This window comes from Crinia signifera, chromosome 11 (assembly GCF_055691185.1).
Source record: "Crinia signifera chromosome 11, ASM5569118v1, whole genome shotgun sequence".
Taxonomy (NCBI): Eukaryota; Metazoa; Chordata; class Amphibia; order Anura; family Myobatrachidae; genus Crinia; species Crinia signifera.
In genome coordinates, this window is record NC_139227.1 from 53256614 (window position 1) to 53279697 (window position 23084).

General features: G+C 43.8%; 1 protein-coding gene across 3 annotated transcripts in view; it reads left to right on the forward strand.

Annotated features, from left to right (window-relative positions):
• Positions 1 to 238: 238 nt before the first annotated feature.
• FCSK (fucose kinase) overlaps positions 239 to 23084 on the forward strand; it is a 115067-nt gene continuing 92221 nt past the window's right edge. For all 3 annotated transcript variants that reach the window (XM_083163808.1, XM_083163810.1, XM_083163809.1), the window contains exons 1-2: positions 239 to 899; positions 1419 to 1493. In XM_083163808.1, the coding sequence (XP_083019934.1) occupies positions 254 to 899; positions 1419 to 1493 (721 nt within the window). In that variant the 5' untranslated portion in view covers positions 239 to 253. The remainder of the gene's footprint in view (positions 900 to 1418; positions 1494 to 23084) is intronic.

Consider the following 23084-nt stretch of genomic DNA (forward strand, 5'->3'; position numbering starts at 1 on the left):
CATGCTAACCTATTGGCCCACCTTAGTCCCTTGCAATACGCATCACACCCCCTATATAAACGGGCGCAGACACCATTTTACCCTTTGAAAGGGAGTAAGGCGTTTGAGATGGAGAGGAGGAGGATTTGTTAGGTGCAGAGGAGGCAGAGGGACAACCACTGGGAGAGGTAGGGGAGTGAGAGCCAGCACTGGCAGAGGCAGGACAGGGAGAGCCAGCATGCTCACAGCAAGAGCTGCGCCAGGGAGAGGCCACATGGTGGAAGCTGAGCAGGTGGCTATGGAGGATGAGGAGGAAGCAGGCACAAGCCAGGTGTCCTCACAGGAGGAACAGAGTGCCAGGCACACAGAGGAGGAGCTGCAAGAGGGGGATTTCTCGGAGGTGGACTGGCCTGTGCAGGAGGCAGAGGGAGCTGAATTGGAGGTGCTGGGTGAAGAACCAGGACAGGAGGAGGAGGAAGAGGGTGAGGCTGGAAATGTGGAGGAGGATGATGCAGCTTGTACAGCTAGTGGGAGGAAAGTCAGGTTCTCATATGAGGAGAATATGGCCCTGGTGCGTGCACTTCTGCCCCTGTATGACCGCCTACTTGGTCCTCACCATCATCGCACAAGTGTGGCAAGGAAGAAGGGGATGTGGGACAGTATCACATCCGCGGTAAATGCAGTTAGCACACACAAGAGGAGTGTGCGCAACGTCAAAAAGCGTTACAATGACATCAAGCGCCTCCTCAAAGCAAAGCTTGCCCTGGAGAAGAAGGAGGCCTGTCGCACAGGAGGTGGCCCTAGGCAGGAGGTCCGCTTTAAGGCATATGAGAGGTTGCTACGCCGAATCATCCCACCGGAGGTGCTTCCCGGCATCCACATTGCCGACACAGACAGGCCTCCCACTCCACCACCAACTGGTAAGTGTCCACACATGTCAATGTAACATTTTGCTATGTCATGTGCGCATGCTATTATGCTGCTATGCTTTATGTGTCCAAAAGATTGCTGTGTGTGGAACTACATATCCCAGCAAAATCACATTTTGCTACCTTGCATTGCTAAATAATGGACTCTGCATGTTGCTGGGCTATGTAGTTCCACAGATCCAATTAATATGTGCTGTCCTAAACACTGTAGGCCTGCAGTGTACTTGATTGTTAATCCTTATCTATCCTCTGGGTAGTTGGGAAAGCACCTTACAGTCACTTTTACAGGTCTAATCTGCTGGTCTTTCCTGTTATTTGCAAGTGGATTCAAAATATTGTTCACAGACATAATACTCAAATAACCACTTCAGTTCAAAGTCTTCAAATTCCTTATGTAATCATATCAGGGTCCAAAAGTTTGAATGAGGAAAAGTTTTTATCTGCATAATGCGAAAAATGCCAGTTAGGTGCAAATGATAATAATAGAAAATTTCTTCTTCTTTCAAACAGCTCCAGCTCTGGAGTCCCAGCCTTCTGTTGACCAACATCAGACACATCCGATTGGTGACACTGTCCAGTCTGCAGGTGAGATATCATAGTGTTACACATACACATTGCATAATTCACACATGCCTGTCCCCACCACAGTAGCCTGTGCCAATGCATAATGCATAAGCAATACCTAACCATTCCAACTAAGGTAACATGACCCACCATACACCAATCTGCATAGCATACTTACCACTCGTTTCTCATGTGACATGGGGAATGTGCCCGAAATTCACATTCTGACACGGGGAATGTGCCCGAAATTCACATTCTGACACGGGGAATGAGCCCGAAATTCACATTCTGACACGGGGAATAGGCACGAAATTTACATTCTGACACGGGGAATGAGCCCGAAATTCACATTCTGAGACGGGGAATGGGCACGAAATTCACATTCTGACACAGGAAATGGGCACGAAATTCACATTCTGACACGGGGAATGAGCCCGAAATTCACATTCTGACACGGGGAATGGGCACGAAATGCACATTCTGACACAAGGAATGCGCCCAAAATTCACACTCTTACACAGGGAATGAGGCCGAAAATCACATTCTGAGACAGGGAATGAGGCAGAAAATTGCATACTGACACAGGGAATGAGGCCGAAAATCACATACTGACACAGGGAATGAGGCCGAAAATCACATTGTTACACAGGGAATGAGCCGCAATTCACATCCTGACACAGGGAATGTGCCCAAAATTCACAGTGTGCTACACAGAATGATGCAAACTACACATTGCGCCACACGGAATTAGCTAAAATTCACATTGTGCCACACATTATGATGCAAACTCCAAATATAACACTGAATGAATCAAAATTAGTTGATGCGGTGGTGGGGGGGCTCTCTTTACAAATGTAAGTTCATCCCAGTTGCTGCCTGGAGTTTTGTGCCCCTAAAATATATATAAAACTCCATCACAGGCAGCAACTGCGTTGAATAGGGACAACAGGCTTTGAGCGCTAGGGACAAGTGTATAGGTGCTGTGTGCAAATGGCTGCCCTCTGGGAGAGGGATGCCGCCCTCAAAAGGAGAACAAGATTGCAGAAAGAGTACCAGTAGGTGCCTTGTGCACACAAAAAACTTACAATTTAATTAATAAAAATAAATAACATACAGGATAATTTGCATGCATGCAATAAACAATTTAAAATATATGTATCAACACAATACTGTTTAAAAGTAACATATAGTTACCAGGTCCTGGTTGAATGCTCAGGTATGCGCACAAATTGAACAAATGTTATTGTCCTGAATGAAGGGGGTGGAATTCCCAGCGCTGTGTGTTGGTGGACAACAATTGGGGGGGGGGGGGGGGTTGTGAGTCCTCCCAAACGTGAAACCGTATTCAGCAAGTAAGTTCCTTAAGCTCCTTGATCATGGAGCTTGATTTGAAATAGGCACTTTGTGGTTACCTTTGGGCGATGTGAACCGCGATGGTAGTGTGTCTCCCAGATCTTATTTGTAAGGTTCTCAGCAGGTCCCAATTGGGGTGCGTGGGTGCGCTCTACCGCCATACGCCTACAGTGTTTGGTTGTGGGAAGCAGCTACACCGGCCAGCGAGCCGAGTGTGAGCCGCTGAACACTGCGGCGGGCGGGAGCATCCTCTCTGTGTTGGTGCGTGCACGCTCCTGCCGTGTGCCGCCGGGATGACAAGTGGGCTGTGGATCTTCCAAGGCAACACTCCGTGTCTTAGCTGGTAAGCACTAGCGGGGACCGGTGTGTAGGAGGGTATTGGAGCTCACAGTAGATAAGGCACACTTTTTCATCAAATTTGACAGCTGACACGCCCCCTCCGGTGTCGCCCACGTTTATACAGGTGTGATATAAATTTGATATAAAATTCGTAGATTTTTATATCATGTTTATATGAAACTTGATTTGAATAGAATGGCGTGCAACAACGATCACCAGAACAGACAGCTGAAATCCAGATATTATAACGTATTAAAACCGGGTAGTTTTTGCGGTATTGATAAATATTATAAAGCATTGAAAAATAAATATAAAATATCTGACATGAGTAAATGGTTACAAGAGCAAGACGCATACACATTGCACCAGCCTGTAAACTTTCACAATACCCCTGCGCGTTTGTAATCAATACGCATAACAGCAGACAACCGGGCGAGCACTGGTTGACCGTTTATTTTAATGAAAGGCGCGAATGTTACTTTTTTGATTCTTACGGCCTAGCCCCTGACAGTGCCCTATTCCCAAAACCTATAATACAATTTTTACACTTACCGGAGAAACCACGCATCATCTATAGAAGAGCAGGAACCCTAAGAAACTCACTGGTCCGCAGCTATAAAAAACCTACAGAAAATACCCTAATAGGAAGATCAACAATACGCACGGAGAGGCTTTTCTCTAGGAATCTGCTTTGTGAGGAAAAGTCTGATATGAAGGTGACACCTTGGTTTTTCATCTTGTTTTCCTTTTTCGGTTGGGCCTTTTCGTAGAAAGGTTGGGTCGTATTTCTTTTCTTTAAAGTTGTTGATCAGGTGGTCTGTTTGTGCCCTGTAATCTTCTGTTTTCGAGCAGTTTTTTCTTATTCTTCTTAGTTGCCCTCCAGGAATGTTTCTGAGCCATTGTTTGTGGTGGTTACTTGTTGCTGCTAGATAGTTGTTGCAGTCGGTTTTTTTGATGTGGGTCTTTGTTTCCAATTTCCCTTCTTCTATAAAGATGTTCAAGTCTAGGTAGTTTACCGTTACTTCACTTATACTGCTTGTAAATTCCAAATTTACGTCATTTATGTTGATTTTTGCTATAAAATGTTCCAGGTCTTTTTTCTCGCCATCCCATATGATTATGACGTCTATATACCTGGCCCAGAGTTGTAGATTCTTCGTGTGGTCCTTGGTGCCCCAAATGGTGTCTGTTTCCCAAAGGCGCGAATGTTACTTTTTTGATTCTTACGGCCTAGCCCCTGACAGTGCCTTATTCCCAAAACCTATAATACAATTTTTAAATGTGAATTCAAAAAGTTTCTACCATCAAAATAGTCAGTTGCAAGATTTTAACAGCACCGTTTGCGGCCACTATTGTATATACTTTATATTTTACATGTGTAAAAATTACAAATATGCAGATGTCCTGGCCCGTTTTACTGGCAATACAAAACGTAATGATCGTTTTGTTTCAAACTTTGTAAAACGTCTACCACGAAGCCATTGTTTGAGTCATTAAACATTTAAATATGTACAGTCTTGTGTAACTTGTAACCAACATTGTGTTTAATGCATTTTATGTACAATGCTTCATAAATATGGTGATTTTAATAAACAAAAATATTTTTTAACTTTATATCGTGTGATTGTGTGATTCTTCCATGCACGTTGATTAGTAACAAAGACCAAAACGATGAATTTCTAAATCAGAAATATATTTTATTGGTACATGAAAAGCAAATTTACAGAGTTATCAATGCTGCAACAAATATTGAGCTTCATGCATTTTATGTACAACACGCCATAACTATATTGATTATAATAAACAACATTTGTTAACCTAATACATAAATTATATTTACAGAGCATTTGTGTTGCAATAATATAAAAAAGCGACTCAAGACAATTAAAATAGCACAGGAGAAAGACTTGGCACAATACAAACATCATATTACAAAATATTCACACAAAAGTTGATGCATAATAATAACAGCATAAATTATTTATAAGTTATAGGTTCAGCCATTGTAATTCCTGAAATAAATTTACGGATCTTTTCCTAGGTAACAAGTATCCGTGAGGCGTTGTTAGCCCCGGGGGGCTTAAAATATTTATACGGCTTTTTTGAATAGTTTGTTTCGGGGTGTTAGTGATTAAAGAACCATCAGAGTCAGCAAAGGTCTCTGCTTTTAAACGATCAAGCTGCAGTCTATTTGAGGCATTACCAACGACTGTGGATGGTATATTCAATTCAGCCATAGCGCTCATAAACTCAGGCCAGCCGTTAGGCATCTTATGACTCGAAACGCTGTGATTTTGCTTTATGCCTCTTAGCAAATCTAACATGTTGGAGCCGGGTACAACGGCCCCTTTATAAATAAACAAGCCTTTATCATCCCAATTTGTGATGTGTTTAGCGCGTACCATCTTATTCATTAGTATTTCACAGTTTTTTTTATACCTCGCATTAACCCCATTCAATACATCTTGATAAACCGAGTCGGCGGCATCGGTTTGCATGACATTAACTGTTTCAGCATCAGCATTTGCACCGGGTGATAAAGGGTTAAAGTTGACATATTTCTATCAGTCTGTTTACTCAACACCAGATATCTCTGTAAAGCGGCCGTGTAGCGTTTTGCCTTTTCATATTCTGATAATGCGTTATTATGTAGTATGCTTACGATCTCCGCATCTAGACCCTGCGTGACTGTTTTACGTATATCGTCGCTACTCGGTTTGTTGTGTAAACGGTCTATCTGCTGCTGAGGCACCAGATACATTTTCTCAGCATACTCCATCAACGATTAGACAGTAGTCCGGTAATTAATGGAATAGCAAAACCAAGCAGCGACCCGATAAATCCGCCTGTCTGTTTCACCAACCTCTTCTTTTTGCCAATGGCGCATTTCTTACAAAACGTAAGGGTCCTCTTCTTTTTAAGGTAATTCAACTGACGCTGTGACAGGGGTATTTTACCTTTAAGCGTATTGAGAGCAATCTCACATATAGCAGTCACCAAATCGTTTGAAGCATTGGATAAAATAGCATTTCTTTGGGACGGCTTCGCCTTTATCAGCGTTTTTAAAAGTGCCCAATTGCGTTGTATCCGGGCCGACATGCTCACCGTTGTTAGAACAATGATGAATGACTAAAGTTTGTACGGTTATAGCTATTTAGAACAGCGCTTCTTAACGACATAAGCAACCGGTGTGTCGGGTGGGAATAAACCGCTTCATAAACGATAATCGTCAAGAGCGCTGTTTCTTAAATCAACCAGTAAATAGCCATAAGGGGGTGCTGTCGCAGATTCAAATGCTTCGATGAAATACCTATGTCTCGATGGGTACATTTGCCTAGCCAGAATCCCCACCTGCATTTTATCCCAGGGGTTCTTGAACAGGACCATATATTTTGTGTTTAACCCCTTCCTGACAGAGCCAGTTTTTGCGTTCCTGACAGAGCCCTTTTTTTCAAATCTGACATGTATCACTTAAGTGGGTATAACTTTTTTTTGCTTTTACTTATCCCAGTGATTTTGAGATTGTTTTCTCGTGACACATTGTACTTCAAGTTAGTGGTAAATTTTGGTCGATACAGTCTGTGTTTTTTTGTGAAAAATACCAAAATGTCGTAAAAAAATGGAAAATTTTGCGATTTGCAAAATGTTAAATTTTCTGCTTGTGAGACAAATAATCTTACCACTCAAAATAGTTAATAACTAACATAGACCATATGTATACTTTATGTTGCCATCATTATTTCAACCTCATTTTCATTTTTTTGGACACTAGGAGGCTTAAAATATGAATAGCAAATTCTAAAATTTTCAAGAAAATTTCAAACACTGATTTTTTTAGGGACCAGTTCAGTTCTGATGTGACTTTGAGGGACTTGTATGTGAGACACCCCCATAAATGATGCCATTTCAAAAACTGCACCCCTCACAGTATTCAAAACAGCATTTTGGAAGTTTGTTAACCCTTTAGGTGTTTCACAGGAATTAAAACAAAGTGTAGGTGAAATTTCAAAATTTCATTTTTTTTGCAGAGTTTCAATTTTAATACATTTTTCTAACGAATACAGTAGATTTTACTAGAGAAATGTGACTAAAAATTGATTCCCCCAATTCTTTGGTTTTCATAAATATCCTATATGTGGCCCTAGTGTGCACGGTGACCAAACCACAGGCTTCATAATAGAAGGAGCACCTACTTGATTTTGGAGCCTCCTTTTTATGAGATTATTTTTTAGGCACCATGTAGGTTTCTAGGCACCATAAGATGCTAAAAGTTAGGAACCCCCCCACAAGTGACCCCATTTTGCAAACTACACCCTTCAGGGAATTCATCTAGGGGTATAGTGTACATTTCAAACCCCCAGGGGTTTCACCAATTGTGGTACAACTGGGCAGTGAAAATAAAAAAAAATAATTTTTCATTTTCACAGCTCAGTTGTATCAAAATTGGTGAAACCCCTGGGGGTTTGAAATGTACACTATACCCCTTGATGAATTCCCTGAAGGGTGTAGTTTGCAAAATGGGGTGACTTGTGGGGGGGTTCCACTGTATTGGTGCAACATAGCTCCCACCATTCATTCCACCAAAATCTGTGCTGCAAAATCCAAAAATCACTCCTTCCCTTCTGAGTCCTGCCATGCACCCAACTGGTATTTTTTGGTCACATGTGAGGCATTGCCGTACTCGGGAGAAATTGGGGCACAGATTTTTGGGTGCTTTGTCTCCTTCATTCCTTGTGAAAATGAAAAATTTTGAGCCAGATCTGCATTTTTGTGTAATGCAGTTCTGGCTCAAAATTTTTCATTTTCACAAGGAATGAAGGATACAAAGCACCCCAAAATCTGTGCCCCAATTTCTCCCGAGTACGGCAATGCCTCACATGTGACCAAAAAATACCAGTTGGGTGCATGGCAGGACTCAGAAGGGAAGGAGTGATATTTGGTGGTGGAATGAATGGTGGGTGCTATGTCGCATTAGCAAGACCCCCGAAGCACCAATACAGTGGAACCCCCCCACAAGTGACCCCATTTTGGTCACCAGCTTTGGGAGGGGGGCTGGCGCTGCGGCTGGCGGGGGGTGGGAGGGGTGCTGGCGCTGCGGCAGCCGGGTGGGTGGGAGTGAGGGGGGCTGCCGGGTGGGAGGGGGGGGGGGCTGGCGATCGGTGGTGATCGGTGCTGTACTTAACAGCACCGATCACCACCGATCACTGTGTTACCGAGCGGCTTAGCCGCCGGTAACACAGAAAACGCTGCAATTGGCTGTTCACATTTGAACAGCCAATCGCAGCGATCGCCGCGAGGGGGGATGTCTGCTGTCAGGGACAGCAGACATCTCCAAACTGTCACCGCGTCTATAGACGCGGTGACAGTTTAAAACCATGACGTATATATACGTCTTCGGTCGGGAAGTACCTCCCGACCATGACGTATATATACGTCATATGTCGGGAATATCTTTCTATATATATATATATATATATATAAATATATATATATATGTGTGTGTGTGTGTATGTATGTATGTATATATATATATATATATATATATATATATATATATATATACACACACATATATATACACACATATATCTGTCTATATATATATATATATATATATATATATACATATATATATGTGTGTATATATATATATATATACATATATACACATACATATATGTGTGTATATATATATATACACATACACACATATATATATATATATATATATATATATATTTCAGTGCCTTTTTTTTATTTTTTTAACTCATTGCTGGGGTGGGAGGGGGGAAGCGCTGCGTGCGCTGAGGCTCCGTGCTGCTGCTGCTGCCGGGGGACCTGGCGTGCTGCTGCTGCTGCCGGGGGACCTGAGGGAGCTGCCGGTGAGTGCCGGGTGGGTGGGAGGGGGGTGCTGCTCATCGGTGGTGATCGGTGCTGCACCGATCACCACCGTTTTCTGTGTTACCGAGCGGCTTAGCCGCCGGTAACACAGGAAACGCTGTGAATGGCTGTTCAGATTTGAACAGCCAATCACAGCGATCGCCGACCGGGGGGGGCACCCCTGCCCCCCCTGGGCGGCGAGGGGGGATGTCTGCTGTCAGGGACAGCAGACATCTCCTAACTGTCACCGCGTCTATAGACGCAGTGACAGTTACAAGCCATGACGTACATGTACGTCAAATGTCGGGAAGTACTTCCCGACCATGACGTACATGTACGTCAAATGTCGGGAAGGGGTTAAATGTATAGTCCTGCTCTTTTTACCTTGACAAAATATGTTTTGCACATTACAAAATATGTTTTGTTTCCTATTACATATATAATCGTGCTATTTATCCTTTGTACGTTGCTATCAGTGTTAAAATTATATAAGAACCGTAATTTACGTGTGCGAGTGATTATATATCTAAAGAAATAAAAAAGGATGAAAATTGTGTCTGTTTAGTTAATCTAGTCTCAATAACTGTTCCTTTATCATCCCCATGCTAACCAATTTCGTTCCACAAAGTTATCTCTGTATAGACGCTTGGGGTTGGACACCGAGCCACCTTTCCTAATATATTTGCAACAAGTATTTACGTCACCTACTCACTCTATTTATTAATAACCTACCCCCCCCCTACCTGCTCCCCACCCCTCCCGCCCTCCCCTGGCGTTGGGATAACTTTGTGCTACTATATAGTTCTTTAGACCAATTTTTAACTATTAGCTTCCTTTCTTCTCCCCCATCTCCTACCTGGGCTTCCATTCTACTTCCACTCCATCTCCCTCCTCCCTGCCTTACGTTCGGGGGTTGACCTCCTCATAATCGGACCATCTATCCCAGATGTTATGGAATTTCTGGATCGAGCCCCTAACCTTGTGGACATATTTCTCATGGTCCTTTGTTGCATGAATCAGTGCCAGCCATGCTTCCAAGCTAAGACTTTCCTTAGCCATCCACCTTCTCGCTATGCATATCTTAGCCAGGGTGCAGAGTTGTATCAATAGTAGCTTATCAGCCCTACCCAATGGTACATTCCCCGTTATAGTCAAGATACACACTCGAGGGGTGCATATAGAACTGGGGAACCCCACGGGGCACTCCCATATGAGATGCCAGAATGAACCTGTATTGGCCAAGCACTTTGGGCACCTGATGTTGCTTACCCCCCTGAATTTGTTCATTCGATCTGGTGTTATATATACCCTATGGAATATGAACAGTTGGACTTGCTGGAATCTGACTTGGTTTGTAGCTTTACTAATGTTACCCAGTGCCTCCTCCCACTCTTCCCTTTCTATTTCCCCTAAGTCCTTCTCCCACTTATCCCTCAGTTGGACCAAGTCCTCATCTTGTGCTTGTAATAGGGCTTTATAGAAAAAGGAGACCCCGTGTCTATGGGGGGATCTTTTAATCAGTTTTTTTGTGGGGGATTCCCTTATGGCCGGACCACCGTTGCGGAACTGAGTTTCCAGAGCGTGTCTAACTTGCAGATATCTGAAAAGGTAATTATTTGGTAAAGCGTATTCATTTTTCAGGGACTGGAAGGTTCTCATATTCTCCTCCACATATATCTGACCTATGTTCCTTATCCCCTTTTGTGCCCAGGTCTCACGCATCTGAAGGTCCCTCAGCTCCGCAAGGCAGCCGGCCCCGTACAAGGGAGTTTCAGGGTCCAACCCGCTACTCCCCATTAGTGTTTCCACTGCTCTCCAGGCCTTAACGGCCTGTTTTACTAATGGGGGCCATCTATTTCTCATATTGCCAGTAATATTTGTAGAGGGGTGTATCCTGGGGTAACACAGCCCACCATTGCCTCAATTCTTTCGCTCTCGTCCCCCCTTTTAACCCACATCTTAATGTATGTCATTTGCGACGAGAGGTAATATAGCCTGAAATTTGGTAGGGCCAGGCCCCCATTTACCTTTTCTCTGGCAAGAGTATTTTGTTCAAGCCTAACTCTCTTATTACACCAAAGAATAGAGGTGATCAGACCCTCGATCTTTTTAAATATATACTGCGGAAGATATTGGGGAGAATGCTGTAATATGTCCAAAATTTTAGGTTGGACTATCATTTTGACCAGGTTGACTCTGCCCGTCAGGGACAGTGGCAACCTGGCCCAGGTTTTTATTTTAGTCTTCATATATTCCATTAGGGGATTTAAATTCAGGGGTATGAATTTAGATATATCCCTGGAGACCCATATGCCCAGGTACTTAAACTCATCTGCCCACTGCAGTGGTGTGGCCTCGTCCTGACATAGGGAGCTACTACTATGTAAAGGAAGAATATAAGACTTACTCCAGTTTATTTTTAGTCCGGAGTTGATGCCATAATCTTCTATTATCCCCATGACCCGGGGTAGTGCCAAACGGTGGTCATTAAGGAACAATAGAATATCATCGGCATAAAGGGCAATACGGTCCTCTCTAGTGCCAATTTTTAAGCCCTGGATCAGTGGATCTTCTCTAATCATGCATGCCAGTGGCTCCAGCGCTATTGCAAATAGTGCCGGTGATAGTGGGCACCCTTGGCGAGTGCCACGTTCTACTTTAAACTTAGAGGAGATAAATTTGTTGACTGATACCCTAGCTGTTGGAGAAATGTATAATAACTTCACCCAGGTTATAAAAACAGGGCCAATACCGGCCCATTGCATCGCTGCCCACAGGAAATCCCATTCGATTGTATCGAATGCCTTCGCGGCATCAAGTGAGGCCACCACTGAGTTATCCTCTTTGTTTTGGGAGAGCTGGAGTTGGCCGTATAATCTCCTCAAATTGGTTGTGGTTGACCTCCCAGGCATGAAGCCTGTTTGGTCCCCATGAATGGCTTCTCCTATAACCCTGTTTAATCTAGTTGATAAGATTTTAGCTAAAATTTTTATATCATTAGTGAGCAGAGAAATGGGCCGGTACGAGTCCATATTTTTAGGGTCCTTAGCCTTCTTTAGTAGAATTATAATTAAGGCTTCCGCCATACTAGCTGGTAATGTATTACTATCGTATAGTGTATTAAATAAGTCTATAAACTTTTGTGAAAAGAATTTACTGTATTTTTTATATAGCTCTTGTGGTATACCATCGATGCCTGGTGCCTTACCTCCGGGGATCGATGATATAGCCATTTCCACCTCGCGGAGGGTCAAAGGGCCGTCCAGCATCTCCCTAGCTTCACTTGAAAGTCTGGTTGTTTTCTTTACCCCGGACAGAAACCCTTCTATGTCCTCGGGGAGCCGGGTTTGCCGAGAGGCGTATAGGTCCTGGTAATGTAGCCTAAATTTCTCTGCTATCTCAGGGGTTTGATACACCACCTCCCCCTCAGGGCTATGAATCTCCACCACTGTGTTCCCAGGCTGGTCCGTTCGTGAGAGGTAGGCTAGAAAACTACCAGGCCTGTCCCCGTTAGCATACGTGTTATGTCCAGCAAAAAGCTCTTTATATGTTGTCTTGTCTACAAGGCATTTCTGCCAAGCTTCCTGGGCTTTACTCCACTCCTTCTTACTTTCAATTGTCCCATCTCTCAGGTATTTCTGCTCTGAAGTTTTACACCTTAATTCTAAATTCTGTTCCTCTTTCTTATATGAGGCTTTTAAGCCTGAGATTTCTTTTATCAAAGTCCCTCTAAGTTGGGCTTTAAATGCCCCCCAGATGTTATCGATCGACCCTGAACCCCTATTTTTATCCATAAACTCCTGCCAGGAAGCTTCTAATTTATCTCCTGGTTCTAGGAGTGTTGTCCAAAAGGCATTAATTTTCCAATAGGTAAACCCCTTAGTTTCCCCTATGTCCACTACTATTTCCAATGGCGAATGATCTGATATTCCGCGAGTCCTGTAGCTTGTTTCCTGAATGCGAGGGAACCAGTTCTCTGATACCAATGCCAGATCAATTCTAGAAAAGGCATCATGGGAGCTGGAAAAGCACGAAAATTCCTGCACACCAGGATGTCGCTCTCGCCATGCATCCCTTAAGCCCATTTCGCTAATTAAAGATGGAAAACACATTCTCTGCGGGCCCAGGGGAGTGTTAGTGCGACTTTTCCTATCAAGTAAGGGATCTAGTGTATTATTAAAATCCCCTAGGATCATAACTGGAATATTAGGGAAAGTTGCCATAAACTCTGCCGCCTTTTTCAATATCTCATATTTGAATGGCGGGGGTATATATACTGATAGCAGCAGAAAAACCAACGTGCCCATTTTACATTTCATAAACACATATCTGCCTGCCGTATATACCTGTACTATATCTTTGGAAAATGGAATGCCTTTGCGGATCAGAATAGAGACCCCCCGGGAAGAAGATGTAAAAGAGGAGTGGTATGCCCAGCCTATACATGCCCCGTACGTTCCATGACAAAAAGGAGTATTTTGCTAATACCATACTATCGGGGGTAGGAAATAGGCCCAGTGTGGCATACCTCTCTTAATAGGGCTATAAAGAACAGTGAAACCCAATGCCATATATCCCATCCCTTCCCCCCACCCTGCATGCCTTGCACCCTTCCTGACATGCCTCGTCCGCTCCCTCCCCCAGCTAGCCGCCCCCCCCGCCCCACCCCCCAAGACCACCCTCCCCTCCTGCCCCGCCCCCCCCCCCTTTCCCCCCCCCCCCATTTTTTCCATTCTTTTCTTTTGGGGACAATCTATGTAATGACCACGAGCTGGGGGACCTCTCCCGCCCCTTTGTATACCGTGTTACCCCCGGTGAACACTAAAGCCTGCAATACCTCAGAAAATAAATAAATAAATACGTAGACATACAGTATACAAATAAAATACCTTACATTATCAGACATTACTGTATAGCAGATAAGCAAGTTCCCATGTGCCACTACCGATTCTGGGTAAACCCCCAGATAGCTTACAGTAGTCAGCGGTTGCCCTAATGTAGGGGCGCAAGCGTATGACCCAGCAAGGCTTCCTAGAGCAGTGATACCTAACCCCACCCTTCTCATAGCTTTAACTGCACTATTATAGTCTCTGGGCAGGACATGCCTGTCCGAAAATGGAAGAAAAAAAAAAACCACAAATGTGTTAACGTTCACCCCCCCTTTACTTCTTTATTCCCCCATCCTTTTCTTTTTTGGGACAATCTATATAATGACCACGAGCTGGGGATCCGCCCCCGCCCCTTTATATACCATACTGTACTTCCCCCGGTGAACATTCCTTTATACCAGACTCATATACCCTGCATAGATCCAGAGGCAGAGAAAAGAAAAAAAAAATATGCAATAGGTAATCTGAATAAATAAATACCATAAATTGTCGGGCGCTAATATTACAGATGGACAAGTTGCATATGCCGCTAGCTGTTCTAAATAAACCTTTAGATGTCTTATCATATACGGCGTTTATCCTGAAGTTGAGCCACAAGCATAAAACTACTCAATACAGAGATACATATTCCCGCTCTACCCGTATCCTTAACAGCAGTATTTTGACAAAAAAAAGAGAGAAAGAGGAAAAAAAAATAAAATAAATGTTTGCAATAGATCGAAGTGATGTTCACTTTTTGTGTCTGCTTTTTGTGCCAGAGCTTTATCAGCTGGTATTTATCTGCCTGCTTGCGGGGAAACTGCCGTCCAGCCAGTTTGCGGCTTCTTTAGGAGTATTAAAAAACTTGGTTGAACCATCGTGTATAACACAAAGTTTTGCTGGAAACAGTATAGAGTACTGCAGATTCAAATCTCTCAGCCGTTTTTTTATAGGGTAGAACTGAGCTCTTTCCCTCTGTACTTCGCCGGCATAGTCCGGAAAAATGGAGACCTTCACGTTGTCCCAGACCGGAGAGCCCTTATCTCTGGCCAATTTCAGTATTAGATCACGGTCTGAGAAATGCAAAAGCTTGATAATGAACGTACGGGGTGGCGCCCCATAAGGGGGGGCTCGCATAGGCAGCCTATGAGCCCTATCAACTTTGAAATTTTTTGAAAAAGTCTCTTGGCCATAGGATTCAATCAACCAGTTCTGTATAAATTTTTCAGGATATTGACCCTCAGCCCTTTTGGGTAGCCCCACAAATCTCAGATTATTTCTGCGGGCGCGCCCCTCCATGTCGACCAGTTTACCATTAATGGCTTTAACTTGGGAAGCCAGATCTTCAACCCTCCCCGCCAGAGGAGTGAGCCCATCCTCTAGGTCTGAGGTTCATTTTTCGACCTACTTTAACTGTTCTTTGATCTGTTGTACTGACTGCTTAATTACGTTCAAATCATCCTGTATTTTCTCAATTTTATTTGTAAGGCGGCCCTCACTAGCAGCTAACGCGTCCAGTACTTTTTGAATTGAGGTGTCGCTATGAGCTATGGACTTCTCACTGTCAAGAGAAGTATCAGGGGGAGAATTTTCCCCTCTAGGGGCGGATGGTGGAGTTGCCGGGGGTCTTGCAAATTTTGCCAGGCGGTTTGCGGCTGTGGCATTTTGAGTTTTCCCCATGTCTTCTGCTGCTTTGCCTTCTCTTACCCCTTTCTTTTAACCCTTCTCCCTACTTCCAATAATTCGCCTTATAGGGAAGGATAGAGAAAAGTGTCTGACCAAAGATAAGCCCAAAAAAAAAAAAAAAGAGGCTTGTAGCATACAGCCAAGTTCTGTGTTAAGTGGGGTGTCAAAAGAGTCTCTCGCAGCAATATACTGACAGTTTACAGGTAGGAGAGTACACAGGCAATCAATACCAAAGGACCTTGTTCATGCAGCCATCACATATAACAATAGGAGGGCTAGCTCTGGCCCGGTACCTCACTCCTTTTGTCGCTGACCGATCTCCAGATAGTCCCAGCTGCTGCTCTGCGTGGTCGGATGACCCCCCGGCATGCTGCCAGCTCTCCACCTCGTATTCGCCGCCGCTGTACTCTCTCCTGTGCCAGGCGAGTTACTAGCAGGTACAGCAGCCGCACACCGCCTCTCACAAGGCGTCCCGCAACCCCCGCAGCCGCTGCCTCATTGTGCGCTGGAGTCCCGCTGTCGGCACCGGCTCCCACACTGCCGTTCCGACAGGCCGTGCTGCGTCTCCTTCCGGCTACCTCCGTCCGACACAAGCACAGATGCCGGATGCCTGGAGCACGCTGATCTCCCAGCTCCTACAGCACCACTTTATGCCAGGCGGCCAGTCCCACCACAGGTATGGCAGATTGTTTAAAGCTCAAGCGGGCTTTTGAATTGTTCACCTGGGGGTTTTATTAATCAGTAGCACCCAGGATGGTGGAGCGGGAGAGGACGCCGAGTTGCGACCTACACCCTGCTCGCCGTGGTCACGCCCCCCCAAATCGGATCATGCCCTCATTTTTTTGATACGCGGCTATGTACTCTTGTTGTTTCACAGAGCCTGTACACCAATCGGGGTAACCAGAAGCCTCCTGTTTATCTCTGAGGTGTGTTTTAATGTAACCTGAAAACAAATCGTCAGATCTCTCATCAAAATGCCGCATCTCATACATTTTACACACTTTGTACCCTTTTTCTATAGCCAGATTTATCTCCACTGTGCACCATGTACTGGTTAGGGCACGGTTTTCTGAGTCATGAATACACAGCTCACACTGTCCAGATTCGGCGCATGTGCGACACAGTGGAAACATTAACTTACCATTCATTTTAACTGGTAAACCCGGAAAGAAAAGACCGCGGGGTGGAATAATTTTTAATTTAACAAAACCGAAATACTTTGTGACATCGTCAAAGTCCTTATAAATGATGCGTGGGTGACGTATAGGATACGTTTTGGTTTTGTTGACAAATGGAGAAATCCCATATTATATACATCCCATTATTCTTTCGGATAAAGATGTATACTCAGAATGATCTATTGTATGGACCAATATGTGTTACAATGCCTTATTTTAGAATTATATAAACATCACTACAACTACCCATATTGAATGGACTGATCGTGTATCCATGTTCTGAGGAAATGTTGTCCTCACTTCATGTCCACCACCCCCTTTCCTCACACCCCTTCCTTGATTATATGACTTGACCCACTAAATAAAACAAAATAAAATAAAATAACAAAAATAAAAAATAAAAAATATAAAAATAAAGATATATAATATGTATCTATACCTAGTTATATGCTAAGAGGTTATTTATCCTCCAAATTTCACTTTGTCACATATGAATATCAATAGTAATACAATATTTTCCTTACTCTCTCTGATACTCCATAGACGCACTGTTGTCATATTATAAACAATACCTGTAACCATAACTACGATATTCCGATCACGTGACCATGGTTTCCATTCCAAGCCACGTGACCGGATCGTGACTCATGTGCCAAACCCCTCGCCCCTCCCTTGGGACATTGCCAATCACACGCACACGAGTGCGTGTTATCCTCACGTGGTATATGACACCCCCACGTCAACGCCTCCAACCGGAAGCATATATCTGTGCATCTCGCACTATCGCGCGATTGTACTTCCTGCCAACCATCTTATGGAACTGCCAACCACACACACATTGGTGCGCAACGCCCCTACGTCAGCGCCCCCGGCTATCACATGACCGGACGCGCTGGATTATATCTCATAGACGCTAAAGTCTATCTAAATGCTGACAAACTTGGGAACATACACACAAGTGTGTTGTTCCCTATCCGAACCATGTTACCAAACATAACCAATATTATTCATGCTCGTTGTATACGAGCTGTGAGAGGACACACTCCACTTCCGCCCTCACTGTTGCCTCACTTCCGCCCTCTCTCTTGTTCTCCACATTCTGACCAATACGGGGACACGATAGTGACTCTGGCCCCACATCCAACCTATCACCATTCACCCTAATACAGCAGCACATGATTACTACCAACCAATAATAAAATAGCTGTGTTTATTCAGCCACAAAATCATGCTATTGTAATAGTTTAATTGTAAATAATTAATTACCAATATATGTTGAATATTTATATGTTTTTTCTGCCTCCTCCACATACCTTTTATTTACGTTTTTATATGGATTGGACCGATTATGTGTTTTTATTGTGTACCATGTGACCATACCCACTTCCTGTTATAGTCTGGTATAAAAACCCCTCAGCCACACTACCCCATCACCTTTGATAAAGCCGCAGAGCCGGCGAAACGCGTCAGGTGTTTTCCATTCATCTTTGAACTGTTCCAGACCAGCCGTGGACCCCGTTGGATTTACCTTACCGTGGACACTCAACACCAAAAAGGACCCCAGCACCATCTTTGGGAGTGCCATTTCCGGGAGTCTCCCCCACTCTGGACGGTGACTCGGCCCTATCAACAACTTGGGCCTTGAGTCCCAGGGAGCACAAGCTACACCCCGGTGTGTCTACAGGTGGACGGTAACCCCCATCCATTATTTATGCATTTGCACAAAATGTTGTCTTCGGCACAATAGGAATGGACAGTTCTGCAATTTGATTTTATCTCCTTCCCCCCAATTTCATCATACCAGCACTTGGTCACTTTATTAATAAATGTCATATTGCTTTTATATTGTACAATCAGTCCAATCCTTTATTTTATTTTTATTTTTACTTCTTATTTATTTTTTGTTTTTCATAATTTTTATTTCTCAAATTCATATTAACATTTAATAATTTACAGCGCTGCTACATTCCAGTTGCTCTTTTTGTCCAGCTCGGGCCTAACTAACCCGACATACCAGCAGCTGCTAGTGTCACAACCCACGTCACAGCGCCACCTACCATCCCCTCCCCCTGTGGAGGCACCTTTTCTTTTTTTTGTTGACAAATGGGTATAGGCTAGTAAAGTCAAAATAGTGAATTTTTTCATCACCCCCTGTCTTGTGATAAAGTTTTATGGCGTTAGACCGACCGCCATAAAGCCCATCACGAGGATCCAAGGGTTCGGGTATTTCCAAACCCTTCAGAAAAGCCTGCAGCTCCTCATCATCCTCCCTCATTTTCTTCCACTCACAACTCCACATCTCCCTAATCTGAAATCCGCACTGTTTAAGGAATTGTATCCTCAACAGCGTCTTGTGACGCAGTTGACCGTAGGTCGTTTTAGTCAGGGTGTTTTCATCATCGGCTTTGTAACATGTGCTGCAGCCGTGATAAAAACAACCTTGGAATTCAAATGCTGTTGGCACGCCGTTAATCACAGCATAACCATCCAGACTGTATCTGCCGACTTTCTTCTCACCCCCTTGTAAAGCATGTCTTATACTTACACCTTCTTTGTGTTCTATGTACATTAGCCACTGTATGGCCGGTGTTGAGTAACGCTTCTGGGTCTTGTGATAATTATCACCCGGTACAAGGGCCAATGTGTTTTCCTGTAAATATTTACAACGATACATAGCCATGCAAACTGACGCTAAAGTCGTCAGTTGGAATGGATCAACGTGACGTTTAACGGCTACATCTTTTTTCTCTGCCGCTATTACAAATTCCTGTTCTGTCATTGCTATAACACCTGATCTGAAAGCAGCGCAACCTTTTTGCAATATTCTCACATCCTCTTCACAATATCGTATTAATTATTTTTGAAAATTAAACGACTTGTGCTTGTTTTTTTCGTACCACTCTGTAAATTCAGTTTTTTTCATCGGCCATCATGTGATCTGGACCAAAATAATCTATTGAGGGCATATCCCCTATGTAATTTTGGTTATCGGCTGTGTTAAAAAAATGCGGGAAATGCCCTTTAACACCGTCAAAACCCATGGCCTTTGGAATTCTGCTCAATTTCATGGGGAGAAAATTGAGAGAGTCTATAAACCTCATCTTGAGATCTTTTAGAGTGATACACATTATATTGCCACCTTTAGATAAGAGACTAATACAACATTTTTCTTTTATGATATGTCTTTATATAAAATACGCATCATAGCGCCCGGCATTATGTGCTATGAATGTGTAATGCGCAAATTTTGGTTTCACAAATGTCTTTACAAATCATCGATACAACCAATACCCTTAAACTCCCAGGATTTCTCACCCATTAATGTTAGAGCATAACAGTAGTACATTCAAAAATCATAAAAGATGTATTTGGTTGTGGGTTCTTCTGCTTTGATGGGTTGTATATAATACAAATGATCCACAAACCCATCAACATATGCCTTGCAAATGGAACACTTTAGCCCCTGACACTCATGAGCCCTGCGGCAGTAGAGACAACACCTGTCGCAATAAACATGTTCAAGACAGGAAATTTTGTGATTTAAAGCTAAGGTTTTGTGCTCCTCTAAACATTCGTTTGATCTGCAAAATATCCTACATACCGAACACCTTAATGCGGAAACCCCATCATCAATGCACGCTTGTCTGTGACAGGCCTTACAAAAGAAAATACAATTGTGGCTGTTCTTACGCTATTACAGAACTTACAAAAGTGCCTCGCCCGTAGAAAAGCTGCAATATTGATCACACCATAAAAGTGCGAATCGTGATATAATACATACAGGGTATTATGATTGTAATGATTATCTAAAGAAAAATAGTGCCACGCCCCATTATTATGGTATAATATTCTAATTGATGATTTGAAGTGTTTTTCAAAAAAATCAACATCACTAAAGCTGACGGGTTTATCGATCGGTAGGTTCAAATCTTTATGGACCTGAAGAGCCCGATTGTGTATTTCAGCGTCTGTGGCGTTACCTTTATCCAGAAGTTTACAGATAGATGCCGCAAAGCACAAATAATTGTGCATATTGTTGAAATCATACAGGTGTCTTCTGCGCCTTTCTATGATTAAACTGTATGGAATGCGCCTAAGACCGCGACCAGTTAGGGCGCCGCCTGATCTATTTCTAAAAACAGTGATCACAAACCTTAAGCCTGTAGCTAATAAGAATTCAGCGTTACTTTAAAGTGTGTTTGTAATTTGATTCAAGAAACTGACCGCATCTAATGTTTCTTGCGGCTTTTGGTGTGAGTAGATGGCGTTGTGTAACCCACCACCCTCCAATCTTAACTGTACACGATCATTAGGGTCAACATCAACCATGAATGCATCAAGCATGTCCTGAATCGCGCTGTGAATGGCTTGAACACCCTCCGCAAATGATGTAACTCTTTCCAAATTAACAAATTGAAAATGATTATGATACTCAATGGCCCTGAAATTAGGGTGGTGTCGCTCATACCTGTTAACAGCTTCTAAGTACACATGTCGCCGGCCATAGACATTATCGGGCGATGCACCCCAGTCTACGCCGTTATGCAAGGGTGATGCGGCGGGTTCAACATTTTCAGGCTGCGCTGCGTCAACCGATAATGACTGGACAGGTGATATGTCAAGCTGCGCACTCAGGGGGCGGGGTAGCCCGCACACCCCGTGTTGTTTACGCTTTTGCAACCTGAATATACATTTTAATGCCTGTTTTAATTTTGTCCGTCGAAATAAGTGTGAGATTTTGCACAGTCCATATGCTTTAATTCTTGGGTGTTTTTTACACACATGTAAAACACGTTTCAATCCATACCCCACCATGTCACGGATCAGTTTCAATTATGTCTGCAAAATGGTATATATTTGCTTTAATAAAGTCCCTACTCTTCACTATCTCTTCTATGTGATTAGACATAACATTCATATACAATACTACAAGATCTTTAATGATTTCTGATTTCCATTTCGGGCCATAAATATCATCTTTTATACGATTTAATAGGATATTTACATTTTTCCTCATATGGCCTATATGTTTCCGCATCCTCCCTATAACTGCATAATATTGCATTTCAGCATCTTTCCCTAATTGCTCTGGATTTTGCCCCCCGTCAATTATGTCGGGGGATACTACGGACGGCGGGGCATTCACATCGTCCGATGTGGATGCCCCGCCGCCCGTGGTAAAAATCCTGGGTATTGTTAACGCACAATCATCCTCTGTCGTACTAACCGGAATTCCTGCTACAGCTGATACCGCTTCATCATCAGAATTCTGCAGGGGGTGTGAGGACGATGCTACTCTGGGGGTTGTAAAAAACTCTTGACCATTTAGATCCTCATCATTATTTGATAATGTAACATCAGCAGATGTGTTACCAACCACACATTGGCCCTTATTCTGATCGGATCGGTACGGCCCGCGTGCGGCCGTACCGCCGATGTTTTTACTCTGCACATGCGCAGAGGTGAATCTGCGCATGTGCAGCCCCCTTCGCCGCAGACGGATTTCGTCCGCCGCAAAGGGGGCGTATAGGGGCGTGAGAGGCATCATGCCCTCATTTCCCTATGTGTACGCCCCGCGTTTCATGGGCGTTCCCATGCAAACGCGGGGCGTACGCATGGTAATGAGGCCATGACGCAACTCATGGGGGCGGAAAGCTGACGTCGCCGGATGTCAGCTTTCAGCCCCCATACAAGCTACCACACGGACGATTGTCCGTGTGGTCTCAGCTTGCGGGAGCTGCCGCGGCGTGCGGACCTGCCTTCGATGGTCGACGACCATCGAATGCAGGGGGCAGCTCCCACCATGGTGGAGGCGTAGCCTCCACCATTTTTATGCGGTTCGCCAGCCGTCCGTGTACGGACGGCCGTGGCGAACCGTAGGGTGGGCGGGGATTCGTCTGGTGCGGTCGGAGCCGCATATGCGGCTCGACCGCACCAACCAGAATAAGGGCCATAGTATTTCAGCTGTAGGACACACCTGTGTATCCGAAATTACAATTACATCATCATCCAGCAGCGTTGTAAACCTCTTTCTTGATAATCGTGGTGTTTTACGACTCTTCACGACTCTTGTATTATCAGGTATGTCATTGCCGGTTGATGTAGCTGATGCTGCATTGGTAAATACATGTGGGTAACCCGCATTACTCACAGTTGACACATTTTGTAACGCAAGCCTTTTCCGTTGCGGCGCCTCGTTATCCAAATACTCCAGTTTCCTTTTAAGCTCAGTTAACATGGTCTTATTTTCTTTGGTGTCAATTCTTTTTCGGGGTACTCTGCGCTTATTTGGCTTGAAATCATCACGC